The sequence below is a fragment of the Lactuca saligna genome, chromosome 5, assembly GCF_052625555.1.
Source record: "Lactuca saligna cultivar CGN05327 chromosome 5, ASM5262555v1, whole genome shotgun sequence".
Taxonomy (NCBI): Eukaryota; Viridiplantae; Streptophyta; class Magnoliopsida; order Asterales; family Asteraceae; genus Lactuca; species Lactuca saligna.
The window spans coordinates 32,740,487-32,750,912 of record NC_136421.1 but is presented as its reverse complement, the minus strand read 5'-3'; the positions used below and the strand labels follow the sequence as shown (position 1 = coordinate 32,750,912).

The 10,426-nt window shown below is 35.7% G+C and overlaps 1 protein-coding gene across 1 annotated transcript; it reads left to right on the top strand.

The window, feature by feature from the left end:
- Positions 1-1,566: 1,566 nt before the first annotated feature.
- On the top strand, positions 1,567-2,499 carry LOC144998462 (Plant invertase/pectin methylesterase inhibitor superfamily protein). The gene has a single exon (XM_078958217.1). The coding sequence runs from the start codon at positions 1,615-1,617 to the stop codon at positions 2,359-2,361; it is 747 nt and encodes a 248-aa protein (XP_078814343.1). The 5' UTR covers positions 1,567-1,614; the 3' UTR covers positions 2,362-2,499.
- Positions 2,500-10,426: the final 7,927 nt, after the last annotated feature.

Below are 10,426 nucleotides of genomic sequence, written 5' to 3'. Positions count from 1 at the left end.
TTGAGAGATCCACAACATCTTGTGCAAAAAACCAAATGCATCAAATGTGTATAGTATAATCATGTATTGATTTTCCATGCATGTTTTGTGAGAGAGAAAATCTTGCTAGATCCGCACATGCTTATTTCCTCACTAGTTACTTAAGTCAGTCAAGAAGTTCGCAAATGTCTTTTACTTGGCTGAAACATCGAAGCATCGAAATATATTAAAGAAACATCTCTAACAATATCGGTGTCATTAATTGAATCTTAAAAGCTCTCTACAATGTTTTACATATTTCCTTAAAAGAGTTCATGTATGTCTTCCGATAAACTAAACATATATCATCAGAAATAACAGTTTCATAATGTGAATTTAGAGTATACGGTATGGGCAACGAGAAGTGCTATTTTTGCTGATGTGAAACCTCATAACCTAGTCATAACAAGATGAACACCACCCCTCCTTCTTGTTAAGAGGATGATATGACATATCTTGTTGTAACGAGCACAAGAAGCAACAGGAAGTTTAATTGGTTGTTGCCCTTTATCAACCAATCAAATCATTTTCTTTTTTTCTCTCTACTTCTTAACATGTTATAACATAGGAAACACAATTTCCCTCTTTATGTGATGAATGAGGTGGCATATATACTTGATGTTATAAATGTCCCGTACCTAATCCTCTTAAAAGATAATACACTCATAAGATACACAAATATTATGGTAAGAAATGTCCACCACTGCTACTATTCAAGGGTGACATGATGGTTTAACTATTTTATTTCACTTTTTTTTTACTAAAAAGTTTAATATATATATATATATATATATATATATATATATATATATATATATATATATATATATATATATATTTTTTCTGTATTACTATTTTGACCTGCTATGCAAAGTTTAGTTTCATAAGTTTAATTTTAACCATTAAATTTTAACAAAAAAGAAATATTATAACCACTTTCATCACGAAAGTTAAAGCACAAAAAACTCAAAATATACGTTTAAATGCTGCAATCTATAGTCGTTTTCTGTACGAATAAAATCATTTTCAAAACAACCACTGTCGTATATCTTGAGCCCATACCACAAGTCACTAAGTCATTATGGAAAAATGGGACTTGTCATCTAACCCCTTCATATTTTAAAATTCTATAAATACAAAACAAATCACATTTTACCCCAAAATTAACATTTTTCTTCCATTTTACTCAACACATAATGTTTTTTTTTTTTTCATCCCTTTTGCACTGCTCTACATATTTTTTTTACTTGATTGTTTGTTAATTAATATTCTGAATTTTACATTTTAAATAAAAATAAAAATAAAAAATACATTAGAGAAGGGCCCAACTTTCTATATATTCCCGTTGTAATTTGCTTTTAAAGTGGGGCCAAAATCCTGATGCTAAACTTTATCTTTTATTTTTATATTTATATTTTATATTTTATTTTACGACGAACTACGTCTAATAAATAAAAGAAAATAATAAACCCTATATAATTTCTTTTCGTAGAAAAGTAAATATAATAAAATAACAAAAAGTCACCTAATCCTAGATATAAAGTCGCCATAAACCTCCATTTTAATGCTACACGACACTCTGAAAAATTCTTACTCATGGAAGAATCTGTCAATTTCGTCAAAGGATACGGCAAAGTTAACCCCTCCGACGACGAAACAACTGCCGTTCCATGCCAATCTCCGTCACCGAAACGCCGTAAAACCGTCGCTGCCGTCATTACTCTAGGCCTCTTCGCAATCATTGTCGGATCAATAGTTGGAGCTGCGGAGGTTCATCATCGGCGCACCAAATCACCGGAGCCCCAATCTTCTTCAGTCAAGGCGGTAGCTTCCATCAAAGCCGTGTGCGCGGTAACGCAACATCCGGAGTCATGTTTCACCGACGTTTCCACCATCGATTCCGGTAACTTTTTCGATCCGGAGGTGATTTTCAACCTCACGCTCCGGCTCGCGATCAACGAGCTCACGAACATCTCGTCGTTGCCTAAAACCCTAATTTCGAAGTCGCACGATCTACGAACCGGTTCTGCGTTGCGAGACTGTGCGACTCTGTTCGATGACGCGTTGAGTCAACTCAGTCGGTCGGTGGAGGCTATGCGTGTGGGGCCTGTCGGCGGGGAGAAGTTGTTGACGGAGGAGAAAGTGGCGGATATGAAGACGTGGATTAGCGCTGCGATGACGGATCAGGAGACGTGTGTGGATGGATTGGAGGAGATGGGATCGACGGCGGTGGATGAAGTGAAGTCGAGGATGCAGAGATCGAACGAGTACATGAGTAACAGCTTAGCAATACTCGCTAATATTGAAACCATACTTGACCAATTTGGGCTTCGTCTGCATTGATATTCACGATATTGCCATTGAATGTAATTTTGTGTTTGTAATTATTTTTTTTAATACTATTTTGATTTTTGAGTAACGTTGTTGTAAAACAAAAGTAAAATATACAAAAAAAAAGTAAGTGTTCTGAAGTTTCTTTTATATTAGTTTTTTCCGTTTCTTTTCACCAAAAACCGTAAAAACTTTACCTCGGTTAAAAATATTAAATATGCACACCAATTGAATTTTTTTTTGGAAACGGCCGAGATAATTTTATTAATAGACCCCGCTAGCAAGAAACTAAACCGGGGACGAGAATTTATAATCAGTACAAACAGGAAACATAAAAGGGGAGATTTTCCAACTCTCCCAGCTACAAATACCATTCTTACCGCTACATTTGATCCATAAATAAACAAGTGATTTAATTTCCTCGACCGCTTGCATAGAATTACTAACAAACCTTTGAAATAGCCTGTTGTTTCTCGACTTCCACAACACCCATAACGTGCCATAACAGATAGCAATGAACCTTTTCCTCTGTTTGACACAAGTACTCCAGTTGGAAGTGAGATCGATGAACTCACTTACAGTTTGGACTGTCATATCATCAACCCCGCACCATCTTAGAATTTCACTCCGGACCATACTCGCATAGGGACAGGAGATAAGAATATGGCCTGCATCTTCCTGCTGGTTAATGCATAAGCCACAAAATACATAATCAATGGGGATATTCCTGCTAATTAGTGTTGCAGCACAGGGTATTCGACCTTGAACTGCCCTCCAAACAAAGCACATCACCTTTATGGGAATTAGTTTACACCAGCTAATTAAGAAAGGGGGGGTGAATGCAGACATGTTTGTGGTCTATCAACTGCTTAATAGCCGAAACTCTATAGATACCATTAGGGGCAATAGAGCAATACACCTGATCCGAGCCAGGAGTGAGCTGAATTGAGCAAACATCCTGGACAAGGCTCGATAAATAGTTGTTTAACCCACAACTTTCCGGGTTAGTCTTCCAGTACCAAGTTGTATCACCACGTTCATTGATTCTGTCGTTCACTACACACCTCTTTCGAGATTCTAGATCATAAAGGGCAGGATATACCCTTTTTAATGTTGAAGTACCAATCCAGATGTCATTCCAAAATTGAGTGTTGTCCCCCGATTTGACACATTGTTTAAATATATCGTTGAAATTTAAACCCAAAGATTCAAGATCCTTTTTTACTCCTGCAATGTTGTTCCAGATACCTCTAAGAGATTTCTTGCAGATATATTCTTTCGGTTTGTTTGACAGGTTATGGACCCCATATATAATTCTACTCGAAAGAGCTGAATTTTCATTCCTGAGTCTCCACCACCATTTTACCAGTAGAGCAATGTTCGTAGCCCTAATGGATCCAACACCTAGACCACCCAGTTTTTTGGGACTGATGACTTTGTTCCACGAGACCCAATGAATCTTATTTTTCTCTTCACTTCCCCCCATAAGAATGATCTTCTTATCCTTTCCAGCCTCTCAACTACACCTGCAGGAGCTCTGAACAACAAGAGATAGTATGTTGGAAGGTTCCCCAGTACAGAAGTAATGAGAGTTAGTCTTCCACCGAAGGAAAGAGTTTTTGCCTTCCAGCTACTAAGTTTGGATTGGAACTTGTTTATAATTGGCTGCCAGTTCTTTACCAAGTTCATATTTGCCCCCACTGGTACTCCAAGATAGTTAAATGGTAGACAGCTAGCCTCACATCCAAGTGTCCTAGCAGCGTATTTAGTTTCACGTCTCGAAGCTCCAACACCGAAAACCTTGGATTTTCCAAAGTTAACTTCGAGACCAGAGGCCATATGGAAGCAGTGTAAGATGCGTGCTAGGTTTTTCATATTCGAACGGCTCCAATCTCCCACAAATAACGCATCGTCTGCATAGAACAGATGCGAAATTCTTTCCCCGGTTCCAGGGATTTTTACCCCATTGAATAATCTTTTATCGCTGGCAGTCTTCATAGTTATGTTGAGTCCCTCCATAGAAATTATGAACAGAAACGGGGAGAGAGGGTCTCCTTGTCTTACCCCTTTTGAGAACTTGAATTCTCTAGTGGGACTACCATTTATAATAACCGAGGCACGGGCCGATGATAAATAGCCGTGGATCCATTTTCTCCACTTGTTCCCAAACCCCATTTGGCCAAGAACGGAGTCGAGGTATTCCCAGTTGACTAAGTCGAACGCTTTGTCGAAATCCACTTTAAAGAGTAGCATTTTCTTTTTTGTTTTTTTAGCCCAAGAACACAGTTCATTGACGACCAAAGGTCCGTCTAGTATGCTTCTGCTCTCCACATTAGCTGATTGAGCTTCGCCTATTACATTGCTGATAACAGTTTTCATCCTAGTTGCCAGCACTTTGGAGATTATCTTGTATATGCAGCCGATCAAGCTGATAGGCCTGAAGTCCAACAGGGTGGTCGGATCCTTAACTTTGGGGGCCAACGAAATGAATGAGGAGTTACATCCTTTGGAAAGAGTTCCAGTATCTTCGAATTTCCGAATGGCACACATCAAGTCATCTTTTATCATATCCCAGTACCTCTTGATAAACTTAAACGTTAACCCATCAGGGCCAGGAGCCTTGCTACTACCACAAGCCCAAGTGGCCTTCTTGACTTCATCGGTCGTAAATGGGGCCTCAATACGAATAGCATCCATCATAGTAATGGATTTAAATCGAGAATTCACCAGTTTTGGTCTAGAAGCCCATCTTTCAGTAAACTTGTTTTGATAGAAAGTGAACACCTCTTTCTTTATCTCCTCAACTTCATTGCTCCATTTACCATTTATCATCAACCCCTCAATATGGTTCTTCCTGTTTTGATTGTTCACAACTCCATGAAAGAATGTTGAGTTTTCGTCCCCATCCTTGGTCCACTTAATCCTCGCCTTCTGTTTAAGATCCTCAACAACAAGTCTTTCCAGTTCGTATATTCTCTTCATACAATTACTCTTGTACTGTAGCTCCTCCTCCAATAACATTCTGTTTTCTGCCTCTTTCTCAAGTTTCCTCACTGAATCTTTTAGTGATTCCTTTTCCATTACTTCCTTGGAGTGTTCTAATTTACGCCATTGACGAATAGCTTCCTTTACATGTTTGAGTTTTGCAGCCAAAAACGAGCCAGCCGGCCCATAACCTCTGAATTCAGACCATGCGTTCACAACCACTCGATCAATGCCATCAACGAGTAACCAGGAATTAAAGAATCTAAATGGTTTAGGACCAAAGTCCATTCTTCCAACAGTGAATGTAATAGGGTTGTGGTCCGATAGATGCCTGGGGAGAGCGGTAGCTTTGAGATTAGGGCAGGAAGACAGAAAATTAGGACATGCAAGAAACCTGTCAATTTTGCTTAATTTCGCATCCGCACGACTCATATACGTGAATCGTTCTCCACCCATGTTAAAGTCTTGCACCCCTGCCTCATGGATGAACCTGTTAAAATCTCGTGCACTAACCTCACAAAATTGGGAATTCAATCTTTCCTCTTTACGTCTCACAAGGTTAAAATCTCCAAATAGGAGCCAGTTCCCGGGCCAGCTCTGCATGATTTGTAACAGTTCCGACCATAGTATCTTCTTCTCCTGTGGTGATTGAGGACCATAAATGTTTGCTATAATCGTATTCCCCGCAATGCCATTCCATGAACCGATGACTATTAAAAAGTGCCGACTCTTGATTGCGTTAGATTTTCTAAATAGCCTTGAGTTCCAGATAGAGACTAAACCGCCGGAACGTCCGTTAGATTCCACCCCCTCGAAGTCCATCCCAGAACCGTCCCAACATCCTTTGACGTCAATGTTGGTGTGGTTGGAGATTTGCGTCTCCTATAATCCCATAAAGTTAATGTCATGTTGTGTCTTTAATTTCCTCACCCATTTCACCTTGGCATCGGTACCAATGCCACGAACGTTGAGTGATATAAAATTCATTGATCTTTTTTGTTGACACCCGCTTCGCCAATGACCGCATTGAGGATGCTACATTCGCCATCGAGTTGGTACCCTAGCTCTTCCCCAATTTTTGCAGTTTTAGTTACTTCATCTCCATACGAGCTCTCTGTGCCCTCGACACCAGATGATTGTTTCGAGTTAGGGCTCTGATTAAGGTTTATAGTAGGCGCGTGCGTATCTTGTGGAGGATTGGCATTCAAAGTACAGCTCTGAGGAGTTTGTGACGTGAAGTGAATCGAGAAAGGTTCCCCAATTGCATCGTGATGTCTTTTCCTCTTTTTTACTAATTTGTCTAATTGAGGCTCCAATGAACAATCAACGTAAGGCGAGATATTGGGCTGAAAGTTTGGGAAAGGCCCAAAGCAACCTAATGACACCAGCTTATTAATTGGGCCAGGCTCACTAGGCTCCGATACTTGCACATTGTTCTTTTTGGCATCGAATTTGAAAATTAGGGGGGGGGGGGAGAGGGGAGGGGGGGCCTGACCTTTCATTTTCCACCGGGTCCATAGGGTTGTTATCTGGAATATCAACCGTCTTTGGGGAGTCTTCCACAATAATTTCGTCCTCGAATTTCGCGAACTTTGATGGCGACTTTTCATTCTCTCCCTCCTTCGAGTTGCCAACCGGTGGGATTTTCCGACCAGTGTTGTTACCACAGGTATCCGGTTCCGGCAATATCTCCCCTTCTTCCATGTCTTCAGTTTGATTCTGACCTCCTATCCATGTATCAGAGATTCCATCTTCTTCATCGTCTACCTCGTCATCATCCTCAACCACTGTTTGTCCCTCCTTATCTTCATCATTATTTGAATCATCATCAACTCTGTCATAGGGGACAGGATAAAACGGGGACCAGTCGTCGGTATACTCCACAACTCCGATACTGAATACTTCGCCATTTACATATACAGTAGTCTGATCATTGATCCATCTCCTTTTAGAAGTTAACACACCAACCTTACCCATGGAGCAGTCTCTTATATTTCTAATCTCACTAAAGGGGGAAATTACTCTTCCATAATTGCAAGCAATCTTTGAAAAGTTAGCTTCCCCCCATAGCTTATGCGGGAGACCAATAATCTTTAACCAAGCTACTCTTTCATACTGAAATTTGTATTTATCTGCCACAGTTAGCCATTTGAACCAGTCACTCCATCTTGTTTGATCTTCAAGAAACTCTTTCGCCAACGATGAACTGTCAAACTCCAAGGCTAATCTTAACCCACCGAGATACTTAGTTTTTTCATATAGCATCACTGCGGATGGCAAGTTTGCCATGTGGTTAATACTGTGAGCGTCACCAATTAAGAATCTATTATTTAACCAGTTCCATAGTTCAGTCTGAGAATCTAGCTTGATCATCGGAGATGAAGACGGGGGAGGAGGAGGTGGTGCCTGCACATTGGTAGCGTACTTCCCTTGTTTCCCTGAGATTACTTGTGCGAATGATCTTCCATCCCTGAATCCGCATTGTTTTTTGGGGACGTGACACTGTGTTGCATTTCTCATGAGTCTGTTTCTATCTTGCGTTCTCTGGGTTTTCCTTGGATGTTTCGAAATGTTAACCTTTAGAATCTTCCCATGACATTGCATCCCTTGTAATCTCCTTTCCAGATCCTGTTTGTCTTCCACGACTTTATATCTGACAAAGGCAAAGTTCATCCTTCGTGCATCTTTCTTACTCCCCATGTACACATCCATCACAGTTCCATATCTACCGAATAGTTTCCACAGTTCCGATTTCGTAGTCTCTTCTTGAAATCCCGCCACGAAGAACGTAATCGTGCAGTTTACGTCGTTGTGGATGAATCTTGATTGACGCCTCCTACGTACTTCAGTCCAATCGCCTCCCTATTAATGTTACATAAATTATACATATCAAAGTGGTTGTGTTTAAATGCAAAAGAACTTATATTAAATTATCAATAATAAATGATAAATTTCAATTAAATGCAAAAGAACTTATATTAAATTATCAATAATAAATGATAAATTTCAAAATATATTTAGTGTTATACTATTTACCAATATTATATATAGTATTAGTTTAGTGTGGGTTAGAGCATTTGAGTGTAGATTTTAGTATAAAATGAATATAATATGGGGTTGGAGATGTTTATAGGCTCATGACTTTTTATCGTACAATTCATTTTTTGTCGATATGTTTTTTTTTCTTTGTAAAAAAATATCTCTCTTTTTTTTTTTTTTTTTTTTTTTAATTTGATTCTCTAAAAAATAAACATAGTAACAAAAATTTGATTTTTTTTTCTCTAAGTCTCCAAAACGATTCGCCATTCATTCTATGAACTAATTATCTGTGAACTAGTTAGTTCTACGGACTCCTTAAAAGTAACCACCAACTCTTTGTTCATCATAATTTTTCTTTGTAAAATTGATTTTAAAAAACTATAGTTCTTAAAATTTAATTCTATATAAAATAAATAATTTTATAAAATCACAAGTGTGTGTGTATATATATATATATATATATATATATATATATATATATATATATATATATATATATATATATATATATATATATATATAATGTTATTTGGAAAACAAAAAAACCCTAAAAATCATAAAATTGCATAAAAAAAATACTAAGAGATTAAAAAGCTTTTTTTTTTTAAAAAAAATTTATTAAAAAATCACAGGTTTTTTAATAAATTCTCTGAAAAAAATAAAAAATCATTTAAAAAAAAAATCAGCGAATTTATTTAAAAACCTGCGATTTTTTTATAATTTTTTTTTGTGATCTTTAACTATTATTTTTATGATTTTTAAGGGTTTTTTTGTTTTCTATAAAACCTAAACTTTTATATATATATATATATATATATATATATATATATATATATATATATATATATATATATATATATATATATATATATATATATATATATATATATATATATAAAAACCAGAAAATTTCATTATCAAGATTTAAATCATAAGTTCATAACAAATTAAATATTATGAATATATTAAATCATAACATTTTGTCTTTACATAACTTATGAGTATAGTGCATAGTGTCGATATATTCTCATAATGTTTACCTAATAGAGTAATAGTATTGAGGTGGAGATATCCTTCACAATTTACTGAAAAAATACTTTTAAAAAAAGAGTCAATGATATTCCAACAAAAACCAGGAAATGAAATAGAAAGGAGGTGGATGTCACGTCTTTTAAGATCGTGGAAGATTTTTCATTTTTTGATAAAAGTTATTTAAAGTGTCATGAAAATGGACTTTATATTAAATAACAATTTCCTCACGCATGCCCAATTATTTAATGAGAAATTGTCTAAGATATTACTTTTTCATTATGTTTACTTTGGATAACTTTGTTTGTTTTTCCGTATATTTATATATTTATGTAATAAATTTTTTGGAAGTGTTTATATATGACCATTATTACCGATATGTAACAAGTTACAATCGTTCATAAAGATTATATGTGAACACTTCCAACAAATTCGTTACCTAAACGTGTAAAAAAAACGAAGTTACCAAGATGCGAATAAAACAAAATGATAATTATCTTGATAAATCAATTTCCGTTTTTATTAAATTCATCGATCATAATGTTTGTAATATTAATATATTCAATTAAATTTCCTTAAAACACTATTTATGACAATTTAATGACAATTTAAATTGACCACAACATGTTGGGAGTGGTTTTTGGTAGCATTACTCAAATAAATGAAAATCATTTTGTTTTTTATTACTCTCTCATTTATTATATAACATGTCATTTTGTGATAAATTTGGATTAAATTATATCTATATGTCAATTTGAGGTTTTTTTTTTTATTTTTAATTTTATTAAATTTCATATAATATTTAAATGTAATAATAAATGCATTTCAAATTTATTAATATAAATTTTCTTATAATTTCTAAATTTATAAAGTGAATCAAATTATTTTTATTGTTTATTTATTTAAATTTAAAAGGAAAATGAGCACTTCAATTTTAACAGTTAAATATTTTTCTTTATTTCCTTTTAAATTCAAATTTTTATTTTTAGATCTATATATATATATATATATATATATATATATA